This window comes from Drosophila subobscura, chromosome J (assembly GCF_008121235.1).
Source record: "Drosophila subobscura isolate 14011-0131.10 chromosome J, UCBerk_Dsub_1.0, whole genome shotgun sequence".
Lineage (NCBI taxonomy): Eukaryota > Metazoa > Arthropoda > Insecta > Diptera > Drosophilidae > Drosophila > Drosophila subobscura.
The window spans coordinates 21,997,871-22,020,536 of record NC_048532.1 but is presented as its reverse complement, the minus strand read 5'-3'; the positions used below and the strand labels follow the sequence as shown (position 1 = coordinate 22,020,536).

At 45.2% G+C, this 22,666-nt stretch overlaps 1 protein-coding gene across 6 annotated transcripts in view; it reads left to right on the top strand.

Annotated features, from left to right (window-relative positions):
• Positions 1-22,666, top strand: part of LOC117893195 (cyclin-dependent kinase 14) — a 106,601-nt gene that overhangs the window by 69,015 nt on the left and 14,920 nt on the right. For 4 of the 6 annotated variants that reach the window (XM_034799706.1, XM_034799705.1, XM_034799708.1 and 1 more), the window contains 2 exons: positions 10,149-10,343; positions 22,306-22,344. In XM_034799706.1, the coding sequence (XP_034655597.1) occupies positions 10,149-10,343; positions 22,306-22,344 (234 nt within the window). The remainder of the gene's footprint in view (positions 1-10,148; positions 10,344-22,305; positions 22,345-22,666) is intronic. The other 2 variants (XM_034799707.1, XM_034799710.1) reach the window with 1 other exon arrangement.

Here is a 22,666-nt window from a genome sequence, read left to right as displayed (position 1 = left end):
GGGCACTATTAACACCTCACTGCCACCCCCAGGCAGCCGCCGCTGGCATTCCGCCCTGCCTCTATACGGCTTCGGGCTTTGTCTATTGTTTCCTGCACTTTTTGTTGTTCCATTTTTTTGTGTGTTGCCTTCGACAAAACGTTTTATCGTCTGTGCATAATAAATTTTGTCTAAGTTCTTTGGGTGTTGCGTATTCAACGACTGCCATAAGATATGCAGGAGTGTCTAAGGGGAGAGGAAGGTGTGGAGACGGGAATATATCTGTCTTCATTTCTTTGGCTATGAAGCTATTGACATATGACAGTGGGAGGAGAAGCTCTGGGAGGAAGTCAGTAGGAGTTGTGACTGCAGTGTAAACCTTTCTCCGTCTCATCTCTCTCTCTCTCTCTCTCTCTCTTCCTGCCACTATTTACTCCCATTTCTCCACCGCTTGCACTCTCTTTTGTGTCGCATTAGACACACTTGGCTTGACTTGTGGCCTGCCACCAATTCTGTTGCGGCTTTTGCTACTTCCATCTTCTGCTTTTATCCAAAACGGTAACTGATGTCATTATGCAATCTGCGAAGATATATGCATGGAAAAATATGCTAGACTTTGCCCACACTCTCCCACACCCCACTAGAAGCTCTGCGCTCCCTCTTTACTCATCTCCTTTTCTTCCGCTATCTCTGGCCACCATCTTTTGCAACAGCTGCTCGTTCAGTCAGTGGTTGTCAAACCCCCTTGCAGCTCCGCACAAAAGCAGGCTACACTTTTTGCCCATCACTTCATTTTTTCCCGACTTCTTCCGAAACTTTGACCATATTTTGGTGCGGAGACTGGGGAGCGGCAGCCACGACTGCCACTCTCTGTGCAACATTCTCCGTCGTCTCCTTCCCTTTTTGTAATTATTTTAAAAGCGCAACTTGTGCACGTAACGACATTTGTGGCAAAAACACACACACACACACAGGGAGGGAAGGAAGTCAGCGATTGCCATTTTAAGAGAACATAAACAAAAGCATTTTGCCAAAAGATTGCTTAAGGAGCGCTCCCAAGTGGCGTGAGGCCGCAGACGTGGCCAAGCTGCGTGATGCATCGGTGGGGGGTGGGGTCTGTGCCACAGCGGCATGAAATCAGATGTTAAAGGGAGGAATTTAAGGGGATTGCAGACTTTACATTAATTATAGTACTTTCTTTCAATGGAATTATAATTTTAAGAACAGTTTTTGTGCCCAAACAAAAAAATTTCCCCACTCCAGAGGTGCATGCACTTTTCAGCCCCGAAATACGTAAAGATGCTCCCCTTCCAAATCAAAGAAAAACCAAGAAAATATATAAAGAAACTCCCCTCATATCAACTGGAAAGCAAACCGAAAAAAGTGAAGTGGATTTCGCCCTCATATCCACACAAAAGCTGAAGGAAAAGCCTTGGAAAATCTCATAAAGAATCTGCACCTAACGAAAACTTTTTCGGCGACGTTTGCCGTCTGCGCCGAAGTATCCTCACCCCGCCCCACAGCCTTTAAATGGAGAAGCCCCCAGCCCAGCTAGAACCAGGCCAAACACTTAGACAGTGCCACGCCTTCCCCTGAAACCCGTGCCGCCGCCCACTTATCAAACTTCATATTTACAAAACTTCGGGCAGGCAGGCAGAAGACAGAGAGAGGGAGAGGGAGAGGGAGAGAGAGACGGAGTCAAGTGCACTATAGGCTACAGAGTGGAGAGGCAGAGTGGAAATGGAGTACAGTCTACACAAAATACAAAAAAGAAACTTCCGGCGCCGCGGGCCATTAGCTGAAGAGACGAGCGGCCGGAGGGGAGAGAGACCACCCCTGGAGGCCACTTCCCAGGCACTGCCAGGCGGAAAAGTCAGCGACTTGATAATGATAATGAGTGAAAATGTTGATTATCTCCACTCAGTGGAGTAGAGTTCTCCAGGGAATCTCCTTGCGAATGATTGTTATGCAAAGGAGCAGAAGGAGTTGAACAAATTAAATTGCTGCAAAAATGTTTGCCAACACTTGACTTGACTTCCAGCAGGGGGAGAGACCAAAACAGAGCAGGGTTGGGCTACCCCTTCAACTCTGCTCGCATTTTGTGCATTTCAGAGACATGTGCGTGAGGCAGTGCGGAGCTCCTTGAGGAGCAGCAGGAGCATGCTCATCTGCCAAGTTAACAGACATTTGACGAGACGAGTGGCGCAATGGAGAGTGGAGTGGCATTGGGGGGGCATACATATTACAATTCTCATTCAGCATCGAAAATAGTAACTCAAGAGTCTGTCTGAAGAGCGACAATTATGTATTTCCCCCTCTCCGCTGTTCTCTTTTAAGTTTTGCTAAGAATTTCCATTTCTACTTTCTATCTGCCAAATGAAAAAACATTTCCCTGCCCCCCGCCACACACTTGAGAACTGCTAAATATTTTCTTAATTATTTGTCGCCCGTCATTTTCGATGTTGACTTGAGCACGCGCCTCTCTCTCCGCCTGCCTTTTCCTTTCGCATTTAACACTCAATTAAACTTGCAGAATTTTCAATAATTTTCCATTAAATTTAATCTTTGAATTGAAGAGAGACAGCGAAGGGGATGGCTGGTGGTTTTTCCTGCAAATTGTTTTGTGGCTCGCAAAGTTCAAAGACTCCAAACTGAAACCTCATTGTGGGGCATGGGAGAGAGAAGAGAATTTTATTATTGAGGCGCATTTCGTATTTATGAGTTTTAAATTAAAATGCAATCTCGAGGCTCGTACTCCTCAAATATTTATTGATTTTTGCCTAAACAAAAAAAAAACACAAAAAAAAGAAGACAGGGAAAGGAAATATTATGGAAAAGGATAAGTCTGCCAGAGGCCGCTGACAATTTCTCAGCAAAACGGTTTAGAGAAAAGCAAAGAGCCAGGGAGAGAGCAGAGGTTGGGGGGGGAGACCTTTCAGAAAGTGTGCAAAAGTTGTCCCTTATTGAGCCTTCAATTTGGCCATGTCCTGGCGCAATGTTTGGCTTAAATATTTTATTTGCCATTCGATACATCCCTTCTCCCTTCTCAGTCTATTGCCATTGAATGTGTTGCGTGTTCAGGACTGACAGCAAGTTGAAAGCAAGTTTTTTTCCTGCTGCTAGTTTGGGAAGTTGACGAAGATGGAATGCTCTAGGGAAAAATATTATTGGGTTGAAAAAACGAGTAAAAAGTAAGAAGATTTGGCTGTGATTTCCTTTGAAAAGGGTTCCAGTCACTTGGGCACAGAATTTTGAAGTTTTGGAGTGACTGCTGCACGTCAAGCAGTTCTGAAGCTAATAAAGCATCTAGCAGTTATTAGTTACTGATGCAAGCAGTGTAGAGTCTAAGGTTTAAGAGTTACTGTAGTTCTGGGATCGAGAGCTAAAAGCAGTGCAGTACTGTAGAATAGACTGCTTTAACTGCGATTTCTTACAGTTTGTGAGCATTGAAATCTTTTCTGCATTTTATGACGATTTACTTTAAAAGAGAAACTCTAGTGCTGAATATCAGTGCTCTGTGTAGCATCTCTCATAACAATTCCCTGCTACCCTTTCATCATCTTAGGGCAAACAGAAAACAACTCCCAGAAATCCAAGAAATACATTTTGCGTCTTTTCGTTGCTGTCAGCCATTTGAACCTTCACTCTCTGCCGCTGCCGCTGCCTCTGCCTGTGACTGTGCCCTCGCCTAATCCTGTCTATCCTCCGCCTCTGCATAGTATGTGCCCCACAGGCCTGTCTGATTGTCTGGCTGTCTAACTCTCCATCTTCCGCCCAGCCCTGATTTTAGCCTCCAGAAGCGAAGCGTCCCTCCTGCCCCGTCCGATGTGGCATCGCCAAAGTGTTAACTTGTTTGGCCAAGACTTACAAGTCGTCGTTGATTTCTTTTGCCCACCTTTTTCGGTCGGGAGTTGAGTGTGGAGCGCCCTGGGGCCGCCTCGGATTCAAATCCAGCTGACAAAAGCATAAATCGGGTTTGGACTCACTTTGATGTGGAAGTGGCACTGTCTGTGGCAACATTACTGGAGGCATCCATTCTGTCGCTTTTGACAGTCTCCCCATCCCCCAGAGTTGTTGTAATTTTCAATTTCTGTCAAAACGATTCAAGTTGAGAGGACACCTTGGGAAAACCACTTAACCGCACTTAATGCCACAAACAATTTTACAATTTCAACTGTCGCCTGGGCTGGCAGGACCTGGGAGCTTCCTCCCATCCTCATCCCCATCCCGTTCCATCCTTCGCATAAGTGCCCCTCGGTACATGGCTCTTTTTACAGTCATTAAAGTTAATTGTGTGTTCGGTAAGGAGAATTGTGTGGAAACTGAGGCGACAATTCAGTGGCAGAAGATTTTCCTGACTCCTCTCACGTGTTGCTGTGGCAGGAGATGTCTCATTGTTCCACCTGTGAATGCACCACATGAGACAGCTCTCGGGTCTCATCCCAGCTGACGTGCAAACATAACTGCTGAAACGCTGGCAAGCAGACCTTTTCTTTTGAATCCTTCGATTCCATAAATTAACGCCAAGCCACGCCGTCTCTCAGGCTCAGTCTCAGCCTCGGCCTCGTCTCTCCGTTGGCAAAGGCAAAAATTATTTTTAATTAATAATAAGTTTTAAGTGCGTTGTCCTCTTGCCACCTGCCACCCCGCTCCCCCGTCTCATTCTTCACCGTTGAACTTTACGTAATTCAATGCTCCTTGGCCCCACTCTGTTGTTGCACGGCGGCATCGGGTCGGGTCGGGTCTCTGGTGTTTCTCTCTCATTTTCATTCTATTAATTAAATTAAAAACTTCCTCAGCCGGCGTTGTCGTCGCACAGTGTCATCAGTGAGAATGGGATTCTCTCTCCCCATTCCTTCGGCACCTCATCAGCATGAAAACTATGCAAACGACAGAAAAAACATGGAAATTATCTTGCAATGGGAGGCGCCGCTCTCGGGGCTCTCGGCTTATGAAAGTTTTAACAGCGCTTTTTGCAGTTTAACATGCATTGCTTTGCTGCTTTGTCTTTTTGGAAAGTTTTGTTGCTTGCAACAGCAAGTTGTAGCTATGCTGTAATTACGTAAAAGTTGTCAAGTTTTTGAGAATTAAAATATAGTTTAAATGAATTTTAAATGAGAATTGGCAGGAGCTGAGGCACTGCATTGTCTAGTTTGGGAGTGACTGCTGCAGCAAGCAGTGCGGCAGCTACTGTGATAAAGTCTAAGAGTTACTGTAGTTGAAGCACTGCTTCAAGTGTGAAGATTATGAGATCGCCTCTGTTAATAACATTTTTATCGTTTGTGCACAGTTTTAAAGCACAAATATTGCTTCACTCTCGTTATCTGTTTAACATGACAATATGTAAACAGTCTGGCAGCCGTTTCTGCTGCTTTTGTTCTTCTTTTCCAATATGCAAATCATTTAAACAATTTCAATCAGCCAGTCGGTGTGTCTGTCAGTCTGTCTGTCTGGCCGAACGATTTAATTGAACTCTGCAGAAATTAACAGTCAATGCCACACACATGCCCCTGCCCCCTACCACCAACTTGCTTTCAGTAGTTTAAACAGTTCATTGCAACTTGTTTTTCCTTGCTTTTTTTTGCCAGCTGTTTCTGCTGCTGTTGTTTCCTTGTTTCTGTTTTTTCTGTTGTTTTTTCTGCACATTTCTCCCCCGGCAATTATGCATTATTTACAAAAGTTAATTGCCGACGCGCGCAACAGCATTCATTGTTGAAGGCAAGTGCCACGCCCACAGTTGCCACATCCAGCGGCACAAACGCCCACTCATTGTGCCCGCGTAGGAGGGCAATTAACAACATTATTGACTCTGTTCGGTGGCCACCCCACACCCAATAATGTGAATTCCAGGAGCAAGGAGTGCCGCAGGAGCAGCAGCAGCCCAGGAGCTGTGCAGTACAGTACAGTACGCGGCGCGGCACTCTGAAATGCTAATGAAATTGCCTTTTAAAGTACGTTAAAAATAAAGCACAGAGCAATGCAGGAACAATCAGGAATGTCCTGTCTGTCCACTGCCAGCTCTGATGCACGTTCCTTCTGAAAGTTTTCTCTCTCTCTCCCCGTTTTGCTCTTGCTTTTGCTTTTGCTCCTGCTTTTTGCTTAATTGATAAATTGATTAAATTGCAAAAAGAGCCTTAATTGCACTGCCCAGCAAGAGGCAAGAGTGGCAGAGGTTTCCCTGCCACACAATGTGGCATATACCGCACGAGCACACACACACACAGAATCTCTTGAAATTTAACATTTCATTCGCTCGCTCGTTCGCTCTGCTTGTGAGCGGGGCGGGGGCTGTCCACTTGGCAAATTGCATTTAGCATTGTTCCCAAAGACTCGAAGACTCGGATTTCGAGGGTTCGTTAATGCGATGTATTTGTCAGCATTTGAAGTGTCGCATCAGCTTTGCTTTCAATTGGATTTTCGGCTTTTGTCTGGAGTTCTGGTCCTGCTGCTGCATCCCAAGTCCAGTCGGAGACCAATTCCAAGGATAAATTACTGATTTCGTCTATTGTCTGGCCGCTGGTTTCTGCTGCTCTTTCGTTTAGTTACATTTTGCGCAGGTCAATGAGAAGGGTCGAGCTCTCTCCTTGATGTATGGCTGCCACAATCCATCTCTAAACGGGAAAACTTAGAGGGAAGAGTTTTCACGACGCATCATAATCATTGTTGTGTAGTGCTTCCGTTTCCGATGCCATTTTACGATGCAAAATAAATCCTTAGCCAGCTCAACACTTTCTTGATTTGGCCAGGTTTTAGGAGCCATTAAGCCCCCAAGGATAACCCTGGGCCACCCCCTCATATTATATACCCAAAGCTATAAATGGGATTTACAGCCTCTTTTTTCTTTCTTTCTTTCTTTTTCTCGCTGGTGCTAAGTCGCATTAAACGTTTAACCAAAAGATATCCCCAAGATAGCTCCCAGTTTGCTCCAACTTTTGGTTCTCCTTCTGCCACTTCCTTTCTTCTCTCTCTCAGTCTTATATTACCCTCTTTTTCTCCGCCATTTGTAACCCACTCTCATACCATATTTCCTACTCTTTTTCCTCTTCCCTTTCTCGATTCTACTTCTAGTTTTTTTCTGCAAATTTATTGCATTTATTCGATGAAGTTTTTCCTCCCTTTTTTTCTTATATTTTTTTGTGGTTTTGCTTTGATTTAATTTAGCCTCTCCGTCTCCATTGTATCCTCTGTCTCGCTCCCTAACCCCTTCTGCCCACACTTTCTGCTCTTGCAATTTGCGGGCTTTGTTCAATTGGCTTTTCTCTTGTCCCGTGTCCTGTCCGACTGGTGTTCTCGCCTTGTCCTGTCCTGTCCTGTCACTCATGCGTCAGCAGTACTCGCATTTCTGGTTTGCTGGTTTCTGTTTGTGTGGCGCTTTCTTTCGAATAAATCGCCCGGAGAAATAAAACTTATTTTAAAGTTGTGCCAATGGGGCTGAACAGTGGCCAGGGCTGCAGTTGTTGCTTATATTCCATGCGGTTGTTGGCTCTTCAGTTTTACACATAATAGGAAATGCTCCTCCCCTTGTGCATAATGCTCGCCCATTCTCCAACCCTCTCTCTCTCTCCCTCTGCAGCTGCTAAAGCTCATGCTGCTAATGTGTGTGTGTGTGTGGCTGCTGCTTTTTGTGGCTGCCATTCTCATTGCATAATGTGTTTCTTCCCCTACCCTAACCGAAATAGCGCTCCCTTTTGGTTTATGGTGAACATATTTTATTGATTACATGTCCATCTCCATCTTCTACTCCTCCAACTCTGACTCTGCTGCTGCTCTCCAACTCCAGCTGGGGCTACCCCAACTCTTTCTTCATCTCCTGCCCGCTCTGCAGTTCCCTCTGCATCTGCACAACGTGTTTTGGCACAAGTTTATGAGATTTCTTTTGCTCTTTCCTCTTTCCTCACCCTCCAAAAGTCATTCCAAAAGATGAGTGGAAGTCCCGTTCTCTATCGCTCTCTTCCCCCAGCTCCGTTCTTTCGCATTTCTTATGGGCAGGCAGTCCGAAATAAATTGCTTATTTGTAGCGACAATTTGCGGTAATTTTGTGATTTTTGCTGCGGGGTGACATCATCCCATAGGGGGACTTGGGAGTGAGCGAGCGAGCGAGAGTCAAAGTGCGAGGGAGTGGTCCCCCCATTTGTGAATTTTGAGGGTGAACTTATCCCTTGGGTTCATGTATTATTTGCTTTAGCTATTAATTAAACATATTTGATGCCTTTGCGGCTGCCTTGGACTCCGGGGCTCTGGACACTCCCCTCTGCTTATGGCTCTGCGCTGCTCTGTCCGTTCCATAATTCATTTTGTTTGCCGACAGCTGATGGAATTAGTGTGACTATAGGGGAAGGGGATGGAAGGAGGTAATGTAAATATGTTCGAGGGAATTTACTTGAAAGGAAACAACAAAAATTGAGATATATGACGCTGTTGGTGGTTTTTTTTATAGAGATTCTACACTTAATTGTTCAATCCCTAAACCTTGATAAAGGAAAGAGGCAAAGACAATCCAAAATGTAAATATTTTTAAAGAAAAACAAAACCTTCAATGGTGTAGAGACCTCCCCATTAAAGTATTCATCCTTCCATCATTGATCGGCTGAAAATCTCCAAAGGTTTTCGCTTCCTGCTCTTCGCTCTACCAAAATTTCAAGCTAAACCAGAGGCACAGTTTTTTTCGTGGCCTTTTCCCATCTGCATTCCATCTTTGCCTTTGCTGCTGTTGCTGCCTCGGCCTCACTCTGCTTGATTACAATTTATTGACTGACTTTTGCGCCGGAAAAATGCTCAGTGCGGCCGGCAGGTGGGCCAGTCTGTTGGCATTTTTTCCCCCAATTTCTAAGCCAGAGCGCCACGCCCACTTGTGTGCATATCGTTAGCAAATTGCAGGCTCAACAGCGCAGGCAGGACAACCCCATGGAGAAGGGTTCGAAAAGGGGGGTGCCAAGGGGTACGTGTGTGCGGTAAGGAAAGCTAATATCCAACCAATTTCCCGTTTGACTCGTTTTCTCGTTTCGCGTTTTTTGGCTTGCTAAAAGGTGGAACGTGGAACGGCAGCCTGGTAATCTTGGCCCAAACACTGGCCCGGACTCCGGCCTGCTGCCTGCCTTTTGTGTTTCCGTTTTGGAAATTAGAAGGCACTGCGGCACATGGCCCCACCTCTGTGATGTCCTGCTATGCCGTCGCCGTGCCCCCCTTTCTTTTTTTTCCACCGAGCGCCATATAAATTTGTACAAAAGCTTAGGCAATTTTTTGTGCGCTGTGCCGGTGTTGTCGGCGACTCATTTGCATATTCGACACATTCGAAAATACCCACGAAAATAGCGCCGGAGACCCCTTTATCCGCTCGTCCACTCCCTGACTCCCAGCTCTGCTCCAGGCCGGTCTGTGCTCCACCCTTTGCTCATTTCCCTTTATGATGTGTGTAAGTGGAAAATGCTACCTAGAAGCCCCTGGTGGAGAGCCCCTTAAGCCTTTGAAACGTGTCCAAATAAATGTTTTAATTTTATAAATTTCGACATTTCCGATTCAAGTTAACGGAGGGAAAATGAAAGCATTTGTATGGAAAGTCAGCAACAGAAATGTTTGCCAGAAAACATTTGTAGCAAATGTCCGAAACATTTGCCGGAACAAAGCCAGAAAACATTCGTCGTGAAAGCCGGGAAACATTTGCAAGGGGAGAGGGAGACAGGAAGGGACTCTCGAGTTTTCAGTCGGAGAAAAGTGAGAGCCACAATCCTGCGGTGCGGTTTGCCAAAGGCTCAACTCAACCACAAAGAGCCTGGCATATTGACCCCCAAATGAGTGTGACCAGAGGGCGTTGATTGGCAGCCATTTGCAGCAGGACCGACCCTCCTCGAGGTCTAGGGGCCGGGCCGCCTAAAACTGTCACGAGCTAATGGTCGGTCGGTCTGTCAGGGTGTAAAACTGTAAAGTGGAGACAAAACCACTTGAACGTTTATGGATATTGACAGGAGAAATGCGGCAAGGAGTGGATATTGACGGGAGAATGGATATTAAAGAGGGAATAGCCATGGACAGATGAATGGCAAATGGGAAAAGGCAATTTGTGTATAAAAAAAGGCAACAAAATCTAATTTAATTTGAGTAAAACTCAACTACCGCCCATCCCGATGAATGTTGAACTAATTTTGGATCATCTTTTCCTCTTTTCTTTGCAGCAATTTCCCGCGAAGATGGCGATGAGGCGACGCATCATCATCACCATCATCATCATCATCATCGCGGCGGTCATGGCGGGCATCATAATCACGGTAATAAAGTTCCATATAATGGCTACAATTCGGAGGAATATCTGGATCGTCTCGAACCGAATGGCAATATACCCGCTGATAAAACAAATTGCAGATATAGAGGTAAGATTTTTGTTCATTCAACTTTAAGAACAGTTTCTAGAGGGCGGTTTGTTCATGGTTCAATGGTGAGGGGGCAAGGGAAAAGCTCCGAAATGTTCGCACAATTTAAGCTGAAAAGATGCTCGCTCGGTGGTTCGCTCATTCATAAGGATTTTGGGTAATTTATTGCCACGCTTGTGCCCATAATCTCTCATTTAGGAGAGGAGAGCAGAGGAGAGGCGGAGGCGGAGGCTGCCCCTGCGAGTGGAAGAAGTAACTAATTTAATGATAAGATGTCTGGGCTCGTTCCCTAGTTTCTGGCATTAATTTATGCCTGCCTCCAACTTGGGTCTTGTGTGTGCCTGAGCGAGATGCGTGTCTAATTATGTAAGGATCTTTTTGGCATCGGGGAATGCAACTGGGAATACTCTACGCTTCGCTTCTCTTTAGTTTTTTCTTTCTTTTATTGGCTGGACTCTGCCCCTGCCTGCTCCACTGTTTGCTTTGGCAATTTATCAGCGTTTTTGTCTCATTTAGCTAATGTCTCTGTTGATGTTGCTGTTTCTGTTTCTGTTACATTTCATCGCCCAGTGCTTTATCGGAGGGAAAAACATTTCCCCATTTTCACTTATCATCAGTACTGTTTTCACAGCTCTTTGCTCATAATTGTAAATTGCAATTTTATGCAAACAATGGAGTGGAAAAGAGGAGCAGGAGCAGGCATTGCTCTGACATTGCCACCCCCCAATGATAAGCCTGGTGGAATGTAATGGTTTTCATTTGCTGTTGCTGTTGCTGCTTCTACTGTGGCTCCTTCTTCCGATATTTCTTTTGCTGCTCCTCCTGTGGGCTCCTTCTGCTGTTGCTGTTGTTCCTTCAGTTATTGCCTCTGCTGCTTCTGTTGCTCTCGTACTTGAAGCTGTTGCTTCTTGTTCCAGCTCCTTTTGTCCTTGTAAAACGGGGCTCTCAACTCTCAACGCTTCCTCCGCTCTCAAACTCTCTCTTTGCCTCTCTTCTGCAGCAGTGTATATCCCTTTTGTGCTGCCCTGTCTAGGCAATGTTTCGGAATCGGGCCATAAAACAACGGAAATGAAAATATTAACAAGCAAATGCACAGCTACGGCAGCAGCAACAAAGGCAACAGCTCGAAAAGGGGAATTATTCATATCCAAATGGGAAATTCTGCATGCTCCATATATCTTTACCGGTTTCCATTATTGTTCCACTGCCACTCTACCACTCAGAGGGAGGGGAGCAGGAGCAGTAGCAGTAGCAGGCGGCAATTTTCACTCAAAAGGGAGGAGGAGGTGCCTCCTTTAGCCCCGTGGCACGTGAGCGAGCTACAAGGGCAGCAGCAGGAGAGAGCCTGCCGTTAAGCCTCTCACTCTCTCCTCTCTGTCTCATTCTTTTAAAGTTATGCACTTTTGACATTGAACAATCCTAACGCTAGGCGCTTGTATTTGTTGGCATTATTGTGGAACAACAAACTCAGGGGGGAAACTCATGCAAAACTATTCCCGTGAAAGGGAAATGCCATGAACGAACGAAAGTGTTTACGGGTTTGACGTAAAATGCGACAAGTTCTTCAAGTATTTATTTAGTTGGTGAACAATGTACATAAAAATGTGAACAGAAAGAGATAAGAGCAGTGCGAAAATAAGGGAATAACCGGGATTATGTGTAGGAAGCAAACCCACATGAAATGCCGCTTTTTATAGCCATAACTATGTGAGAAGTTTATCAATAAATGAACAAATATGACTTGCAAACGGTGGGAATAATTATGCATGCAGAAAGAAAGAATTTATGGAGTTTGTTTGCATTCCTTGTATTCCTTTGTAGATCTACTTCTACCCATTCCTATATGCAGATTTATTTATTCTCCTCCCCAATCCAATTCAACTCATTTTCCCTCTAATAACTTATGCAGCTCCTATGCATTTAGTTCTCCCCAGCGCAGAGCTATGAGGGAACTCTGTTACAGAGTACTTTTTAATTCCCTTATCCATCAAAATCAATTCAGTTGGAACCGAATCCTGTTCCGCTCGCCACTGCCCCTGCCACCGCCACCGTTGCCACCCCCGCCGCCATGCCAGTGCCCAAGCAATCATAAAGTTATATAAGGCACAATAAATTATAGAGTTGTGAGAGCATTCCAGAGGCAGAACATTTCACACAGTTAGCGCGGTGGGTGGAATGGGTGTGGGGTGTGGGAGACATGCCCAATGCAGCCTCCCCCCCTTGCCGCTCAACACTCTGCTCCGCTCCCCAGCTCTGGGCGCTCCCTCTCGCGTGGCTCTTCCAATCCCATTCCCTGGCAACAAAAAGCAATTTCAGTTTTTCATGCTCTGCTCCCATTTTCCTCTCCTCCGCTGCTGCTGCTGCTGCTGCTGCTTGTGCTCTGTTCTGATTACATGATTTATAAGTTATCTTCAGTTCTGGAACAACAAATGGAACAACAAATGTGGAGTGGGGTGCATGAAAATCCAGTCAGGGCTATTCGCAATTTATGTTCCAAACTCTCACAAAAGATTATTGTTTATATGCGCAAATTATGGCAGAACATTTTTTGCCGTCTGTAGGAAATTGTAGAAAACATATTGGCCGTGCCCCAACCCCCCTCAGGCAGGCCGAGGAATGGATTGTAAATCATATTTAACAATTATGCGTGAAGCATAAAAAAATATTTGCACACATTTCCGCGTATTTAATTTGCGCAAAGGGAAGTGAGGCTTTTCCCCAAAAAAAGGGAAGAAGGAGCAGGGGCAAAAGATTGGTGGCTTAGGGGGAGTGGGTTTGTGTGTGTTTGTGCCGAGAATTCCTAAAGAACTAAGCCTCTGCCTGGGCCTGCGGGAGGCAGGTGGAAGGTGCCACCTGTAAGCTGCTTTTATGGGACACACTGCCACACACCCCCACTCCTACACTTAGATAGACTCCACAGCGGCCCCAACCTCCGCGCTGTGTGCTTCGAATAAATCCTTTTAACGCTTTATTTGGCTTCTGACGCGCTTTCCTTTCCCTTCCGTTCCTCTGCCTCTGCTTCGTGACTGCTTTTCCCTTTTGGGTCCTTTGTTTATTCTATATTTTCTTTGCTTTCTGTATATTTTTTTGCTGCTTTGTGTGTGCAGGTCCTTTGCGTTTGTTGGTTTTTAATGCCGCTTCCGTTTGTGTTCCTCCCGCTGCTGTGTCTCTGCGAACCCACGCGACCCCTTTTCCGGCTTGGATTTTCCCTGTCTATTGTTTTTCCTTTTTTTTTTACTACCTCACCTCGGGTGCCCCTGCCCTGCCCCTGCCCTGCCAGCGAGTGCGTTGCTCTTTGCTGTTAACTGTCTGTGATTTAAATTTATTGGCAAAATACTCAAAGAAAATCTTCTTGTTTTACTTTGCGGTGCGGGCAAATCTTTTTCTTTCACTTTTGGCGGCACTTCCTGCTGTCATTTCTTGGGTGGTGTTTACGCGCCAACCCTTTGGAGCGTGGAGCAGTGGGTGGGTGGCTGTTCCGCGGTCTATTTGGGGTCTCTCTGCGGTTCATTTTAAAATTCTAACTGGCAGCCGCGCCGCGACGCGACGCTCCGCGGAATCCCTGCACGGAATTCATGACGCCCCCTCCCTCCACTCATTGTACCCTTTTTCTGCGCCATTTACACTCCTCCCTTTTTGTGTGGACTCCTCCTCCTGTCAGATTTCGCTGCAGTTTATTAACGAACCGAAAAACATGTCGCCTTTTGCTTCATCTTCTTTTGTGGTAATGTTTTCCTGTTGTTCTTCCACGCTTTTGCTTTCTTTCTCTCTTTAATGATTTAGAGTTCTCTTACTGTCTCCTCTCCCTCTCTGATTTAGAGTTCTCTGACTCTCCTCTCCCTCTCTCCCTGTTGGTTTTCCCCTTTTCTCCTTTTCTCCTTTTCGTTTGATGTCATCTTGCGTGCGACATTATTTTTTTTTGGTTGAAGTTTTCTTTTCTTTTTTTCGGACTAATGAAGCGACTTATGCAATGACATGGAAAATTTGCGGTTCGCATTTTTTTCGTCGTTCGTCGTTCTTCGTTTGATTTTTGTCTTTCCCTTTTTGGAGTGTTTTTACGGCCACTACACAGCATTTGCATGACGCCTTGAGGGGGCAGAGCAGAGTGGATGGGGGGTGTGGTGGGGAGTTCATCAAAAGCGCAAAAGGTTTTACTTCTTTCCAATCTTTTTTCATCGCCGCCGCGGCTTTTGATAAATGAAAACTTTTGCTAATTGGCTTTGCGTGAATGTTGTGCGGAATGCTAAAAAGTTGCTACAGTGAGGATTTACTCTGAGTTGGGGGTGGCGCTGCCAACTTGCTTGTGGTTAGAGCTGCCAACTTGCTTGTGGGAGTAGAGTAGAGTAGATCGTTGGAGGTGTCTAAATTATGTTTAAAATGCGAATTTTGGAATGGTAGGTTTTAGTTTATGGAAAACTTTATTTATGGGCATGTTTTGAGTGCATAAAGTGAAGTATTTTTGAAGTTTTACTACTGGACTGCCAACTCTTTTATGGAAACATGAAAATTTCGTTAGTTAATGTTCCACCAACCAAAGATCATTTGTTTTTAGCCATAAGTTGTGCTCTAAACCACTTTAAAGAGATCATAAAAACACAGTCTAAACCCACTAGCACTTGCATTACCCCCCACTCTCTTCCCTCTCCCAAGTAATGCAATCAATTTTCTTTTGTGAAACTTTTCTCTGGCCAAGTGACCAAAATGAAGGACTGAAAGGCTTTACAATAATCCAGAGGAAACGCCTTCCACCCCCCCGCCCAAACTTTTTGGCTTACGACTGCCAATTTCCACCATTGTGCAGCCACTCCCACTCCCACTCCGCCCCACTTTTCTACATTTTTTTGTTGCTATGAAGTAAAAGAAAATTGTCCAGAAAATATATGTATTTTGACGACACCGCTTTATGCTTTATGCATACTAAGCTCATTATTGGGGCAAGAACTTCAGGACGCAGCACATCCTTTCGTCTCGTCTCGTCTACTTCTCGTTCGCGTTCGTGTTCTTTATTATTTCTTAACCAAAAGGGCGGGTCTGCAAAACTTTTTAATAGTGGCAGTCGCCTTTTAGCCCCTCCCTTCCCCCCCGGTAGACAATTTGATGAGCATTTTTTTATATTTTATTGCATCTCTCGCTGTGCTGTGCTGTGCGGCTAACAATGCCCCATGGGCAGTGGGCGGTGGACAGCGGAGCAGTGGCATGCCCCCCAAGGCAGACATTATGTCTGGAGCCAAAAGTAGCACAATATTAAAATTTCTCGCTTGTCATTATAAATTCTTTGGGAAAACCCTCCACGACCGCCGCTAACGCAATAAAAAAGGAATGAGAGCTCCCTTTTTAAAGGTTTTCTTTTTGTTGCCTATGCCTTTAATGCGTTGTTAATGCGACAGGGGGGGGCAGTCGCAGGAAGGGGGATGGCTGTTGCAATCAGCATTCAGTTTGAGTGACAGCTGAAGTATCCATAACGTCATCGAGAGAGGGCGAGAGCAGAGGCCTCAGGACAGACAGAACCCACAACAGAATTAGGATTCATAATATGACAAAGTGCTGGGTCTGGTTGGGGCCGGGGGAAATGGTTCTTGGGGGATGGGTTGTTGTGGAAATTGTAGCTAAAGGTTTGTGCCCCAGCTGCGTGTGTGCCAACTGATATCCTTGTAACACATTTGAGCAGACAGGCAGCACACAGCACAGGCAGGCAGGCCGGAGGAGTCCCACACTCGCAGCAGCAGCTTGAAAATTGTGGTTGAAGGTGGCATCAGCTCCATGCCACACTGCCAGCAGTTCGTGTATCGGTCCACAGGGAACGTACGCATAAGCAGGCGTCCACCACCGCCATTCCTCTACGGTTCCTATGGTTTCTGCTCCGTCATGTGCCGCCTGTCCTGTCCTGTCCAGTCCGGTCCACACACACACAGAGATAACGCTCACTGACAGAGCCTTGGGGCATCGTCCGCTCCCCAGCCTTTGCTGTAGCCTTATCCTGCGATGGTTTACCTATGGCCTACGCATTTCATTTTGGTCAGACTCGAGGCCGGATCTCTCGGTTCTAGTTTCCGTTTCCTTCCTGTCTGCCCAACGCACACGCAGACTACTTCAAATTTTGATTGTCATTTACGTGACGGGGCGGCCTACACACAGGAGAATGTGTGTGTGTGCTTGTGCTTGTGTGTGTATCCATCTATGCGTGTGCTTGTGTGTGTGCGAATGAAATTGCTGCAAATTATTCCCATTACGTTTTTGGAGGGGCCTGCATTTCAAGTTGATTGTCGTTTACATTTCGAAGAGCAGCGAGCAGAAGAAGGACCACCACCACAATCGATAGGCTACAAATGGTGGCAGGATATAGAGCGGAAGTGTGTGTGTGTGGATAGGCCTTGATTGAGTCGTGGCATGGAGCTCTCTCGCCCGTCCATCGTTGGACAATTTGTAATGGCTCGAGAGCAATCAGCAAATGTTTCGTTAATTTATGCGATAATTCATCGATCAAAAATCGATTATTTATGCATTGAAACGTGTGAACTGCGTTAAATGAATGATAAATGATCATTGCATTGGACATTTGACAGGCGTTTATGTGTTTCAGTGCTTAAAAGTGTCCAAAGCTGTATTGTGCACATGAAAAATCTACAAAAGTAAATAAATAATCGATTTTTAAACAATATTTTGATAGGTAAATGGTGTTTGGGTGCTGTATTTTAAAGGGTATGCCCATAGCTCTATCAATGCCCCATAATCCCTGCAGCACAGGGAGTAATCAGAGCTGATGCATCCCTTGGAACTGAATTGAACTGAGCTGAAAGCTGAGGCCTATTCCTATTGACTGACCAAACAAACATCTCTTTTGAATGCGTATCGAACTGGTCCTGTGTCCTGTGAAATTGTCTACGTGTCTTTTGTGGCAGACAACAGCAACAGCAACCCATTCCCAATCCGCTCAATCGTTTTGCTCTGTGTGTTATTGCTGCACTCTCTCTCTCTCTCTCTCTGTCTCTATTTTTTCGTCATTTTTGTGGGGCAAACAATGACGCGTTTCCCTCATATATGAGTCGATGCGGCGAGCCGCCTGAAGGGCTAACGTTTTTCTGTTTTTGTTTTTTGCTGTATGGCCTGACAAACAACGGATGATATATTGCAGTGGCAGCAGACGAGTGCCACGCCCAGCGCCTTTTGTTTGCAGTTGCCGCAAATCAGTGGCCAATAACGCAGTCCACGCGGCAGAACCTGGGAATTCAGGGACTCTGAATCCGGCCTGTGGATGGATGCTGGTAGTATGCCCCACAGCCATGCTCTGGCTATGGCTCTTGCTCTGGCTCGTTGTTTACAGAGCGCAAACCTTTTGAAGTTAATTAAAACGAATACGAAAGATGGAAAGCCCTTCACAAGGGGACGACACAGAGGACTCTGCAGTGCTCGCCTTTTACCTTCTTAATTTCCTTTTACGAGCGGAGTTGTAAAAATATTATTGATAAATCTTCAGTTTATTGCCGAGAAAAGGGAAAAGCCAACACATTTATTACTCCCATTTTCCCATTCATTATAGAGCTTATTAATATTTTTCTGTTTCTGTTCTGCAAATAAATTGGATTCCTGTTGCATTCGCGGCACAGACATTTTCCACGAGCAGAAGTTCTCACCTGCCTGTCGTGTCTTCTGGGTTTTCCTCCCACTTAGTCTCGGGTACCCACACACATATATTTCTTGCTGTTTCTGGTGCCTCTCTGCTGCACTTTTCTACCCCGGAATAACGAGAAATCGTATTAGAAATCAATTCATTTCATTTCTATTGTGCAATTTCCGTTTCGTCTTAGAGGAGAAGTGGCTGGTGGCTGGCAACAAAAAAGCAAAAAAGGAAAGAAAAGTGGCTCCAAAAAGCAGCAAAAAGTTGGAAATACGGCAATAACGAAGCATAAGTTGTGGGAAAACCGAGAAAGAGCAGCATAGGTGATGGGAAATGGAGAGAGAAGGCAGCGTAAATCCGAGGACAAATTGAGGTTGTAAATCTTCATTGATGGAGCCATTTGTGGCAAATCAATTTGTGATAAAGGCTGTGTCCTGTGCTGTGGTCAAGCCAAAGTGAACTTGAATTAGTCTTGCTTACAGCCGACAGGATATAGGCAGCCAAGGATACCCTCAAGAATGAAGAGAAATACTCAAAGATTGTATTTCGGTTTTTACTTCATTTTTTCTAAGCGCAAATTAAAGCCCCGAAATATTTTTAGGCATTTCCCGACTGATTCTTTTGCACTGCCTTTTCGTTTCCCTTTTGCCACACACCTGCAACAATGTTGCATAATGCCCGGACGTTTAGTGTGAAATTTTCCACGCCTCTTCATGCACATTTTCCTCTCCACTCTCTCTCTCTCTCTCTCTGTCTAGCTCTCTGTGTGGCGGCTAGCACTTCTTTTGTAAATTGCGCACATAAACTAATTCCGCATGCATGAAATGACTTTTATAGAAAAATGAGAAAATTGCAGTGGCAATGTGTGTGTGTGGCAGTGGCAGGACCTCTCCTATGCTGGCGCTGCCCCAAAACCAGAGCTGACAGCAAGCCGCAAAGTGAAACGTGAGGCGCGTCCCGTCACGGGGCATCCGTTAGGGTTAAGTTGCAAGTGCGGCAGCAGCAGCAGCAGGACTGCTGCTAATTGTGTCACAATGATGAGCATCATTTTCAGCGCTCTTTTGCTCGCATACTTTGCCCAGGACAAAGGACAAAGTGCCGCTGAAAAGCCAAGGGAAAATGAGGAGAAAATGCCTGCCTGCCTGGCTGCCTGCATGGCAGACAGGAAATTAGGCATACGCCATGTGTGCCACGTGCACCATGTGTGTGTGGCAATGCCACTAATTTTCCGTTAGTAATTTCATTTCAAGCCGCCAGTTTGCGCCTGCATCCCCGCCCGAAAAAAACACTTTGAGGTGATGCCATCATCCAGAGCGTAGCGTTGATTGCTTTAAATGTGAGAATGCTTCTCGTTCTCCTTCGAATTTGCATTCTCATGCCCATTCCTCTTTTCCAGAGAAAGCCACTCATTTCCCTTCAGATAACGCCAGATAATGCCACTTTTTACTCCTTTCTCTTTGGAGCGAGCGCAAGCCACTCTTTCGCTTTTAATTATCATCAACGTTGGCATTTGTCTGGCATTTTTGTTGGTGGCCCTTCTTAGATTTTCCGCTTTTGTCTTTCGGGAGCTTTTTTGGGAGCGGCGTCGTTTTGTGTTTTTGCCGCTTTTCCGTGCGATTTTCTTAGCCAATTTAAATGTCTACACATGCGAAGTGTCTGACGGGCGGAAAAGCTGCGGATGAGGTTGCGGATGCGGCAACGGCAACCGACAGCCGACAACCCTTCTGCAGACAAATATGCCATCATATGTTTCTGAAAAGGCGTCTTCCTCCCCCGATTCCGATTCCGACTCCTGCCAGACATGATGGATGATGAGCCACCAATTGTTGTGTCTACTCTTTGAGACGGAAAGGGTATTGTGACTTTGAGTGTGGTTTTGGAAAAACAGAAACGGAATAACCTTTGAATGCTAGAAATATGAGTATTCCTGATGGGAAAAATTTACTTTCGTGGATATCTACCCGAAATAGATTTTAAGTAGAACTCGGCACCTATCATATTTATAGTCAAAGTAAAACAAGTCTTAGTATGGCAGCAGCCATGTTTGAGCATAAGCTTTCGTTCAGTACGACGAAATGGTGCAGGCGCAGACATGATCGATCATGCACGACCGGGCGAGCAAGCGCACAGCTTCTGCTTCGTCTGCTGCACACAAGTACAAGACGAGCAAGCGCACAGCTTTGGCTGCGACAGCGACAGCGACTGCGGCTGCAGCTTCGTGCCAGTCAAAACGAACATGATCGATCATGCGAGAACGGTCAAGCAAGGGCAAGCGCGCAGCTTCTGCGTCGGCAGCGACTGCGACTGCGACTGCGCCTGCGGCTGAAACTTCTGGCAGACGAAAACGAACATGATCGATCATGTCCGTGAGCGCAGTTGGGAGAGTAAACAAACGCGCAGCTTCGACTGCGAGGCTTCACCTTTAGCTTGGAAGCGTTCTAGGGTGTGTATCATAAATAGTGAGGGTATTTTTAGCTTCGTCGGCCTGCAGGCAGAATATGGATTTCCTTCAATTGTTTTTCTGTTTTTGTTTGCGAATTACAAACAAATGTCTAATAGAAAGAAAACTCTCCCAACGAAAACTCTACCCATGCCACACAAACAAAAGCAAACATTTTGACATGAGTGACGGGCCGGGCAGGAAGGCAGGCAGGCGCATATCAGAGTTCTAAGCATAATATGTGTATTCCCTATAAACGTTAAGCGATTTCCCTTCGATGGAGAGGACGGAGCTTTGCCGCTGGTGGAGGAGCGAAGTAAAGTAAAGTAATTTGTTTGTAATTTGTTAAGTAATACACACATTTTTTCCCGGCAGTTTGTTGTTGTTGTTGTTGCTTGTTTGTCTGGCTGTCTCGACAGGATGTGGCTTTCCTTCGCTTCATTTCGTTTCGTGGAGTGGCAGGAAAATAAGGAGAGCGGAAAAGTTCGAACGAGAAAAGGGATTTGTACTCCTTAATTACGAAACATCAAAGTAGTACCGACGAGTCGAGTCTGCTGTTGAAGTCTTAAGCCCGTGTTGGCATGGGGGCATGAGACTTAACCATTGATGTGGCAAACGTCTCGATGCCTCGCCCATCACTCATTCAAGTGTTGGAATCTAACACATTCCGGGCACAACCTCTAATAGAGTCTTCGATTAAATTGATGCATGCAACATGTGGGGGGCATGGGTAATTAATTCAACGAACCCCCAGGAAAAAGAAGGACTGGCCCTTGCGTGTCAGCAATTAATATTTTGCCACGTTTTAGGACTCCCAAAACTGAAAATTGTTTGTACGTGTTGTGTACGTCGGTCTTTCCCTTTTGAGATGAGAGTTTTTCCCTCTACTAATTGGAAATTGCTTTGCTACAACGAACCTCCGGAATCGATTGTCTGCTGCTGCTGCTGCTTTGGGGTGTACCTTGGGGGTTTGAGTAATTGAAAGACAATCAAGTGACAAGAAAAGTCCTGCTGCAGCCCGAAAAAGAGTTGTTTCCTTAGACACTACACACAGGACATACATTTATTCCGTGCTAATCCTCGCACATGAATCAATTTACGAGCAGCACTTTCACCATATTTTCCGCTCTTTTGGCCACAATAAATAAACCAGTAATTGGAAGTGATTCGAAGGAAGGGATAAACACACTCCACACAGCAGCAGCAACAACAGAGCTCGGCGCACAGCTACCAAAAGCAGTGAGCGAAAACTGAACGAAATCTCTAATCAAATGTCAATTCCTTATTCAATGAAAATCCAAAACATACGAGAGAAAGCACTCGCAGAAAAACAGAGCAAATAAGTGTACGGATAGAGTAAATCTTTTAACGACTTTTACGACTCGATTGTGTGTGCTGTCGTACGGGTTGGCGTTGCTTTTTCGCTTTTACGGCTTTCCCTGACCACTGCCAATGTAACGTGCTTGTGTATAAGCCATTAAATGTGCCCCACAGCACAGCACTCCTACTCCCACTCCTCCCTCGCCTTGTTTGGCTTTTCCTTTTGCTGTTTTCGGCCAATTATTACGCGCGATTTATGCTTTTATTTGTCAAGGAAAAGTTCGGAAAGACCAAAAGACCAGCTAAAGTTCAGAGTTCATGAAAACACTCATAATTGATTGTAAATCATAAAATCAGGGTCATATTTTGATCAACTTTTGCCCATGACTCGATTTGTGGCACATCAAAGCGAAAATAATTTAAATTAGTTTAAGAATCCTTTTTTTTTTGAAGCTTTGCCTTAGCCTTAGTAAGTCTCAGCTTTTCCTTAGTTTTAATTCCCCACTTTGCTTGCAAAAACCTTTTTTAATTTCCACTTTTTACCCGCATTTCTTTTTTCCCTCTTTCTTTTTCTGTTTATTTTACAGCCCAAGAATCTGCGAAAAATGATAATAAGAAACCACAAGGTAAAATGCTTTTCATTACAATTTTCTTATATTTTTCCTTCATTTCAAACCCGTTTCAATATCCTTATTTGCTTTGAGGAAATGTCGTCTGGCCCAGACACAGAGAGACTTTTAATAGTTTTCCTGGACAGCAATTTAAATTGTCATATTTCATGCGCCAAAGCCTTCGCAAAATGTCATTAAAATGGATGTCAAGCAGAGTCAAGTTAACCTTCTGATGTTTCCCCTCCCTCTCAGTGATGCCCACTGATTGTTGTTCCATTAGAGGAATATCCTCCTATCCCTTTGTAGCTGGAAGAGAGATCTAGTTTCATGGGTGGGC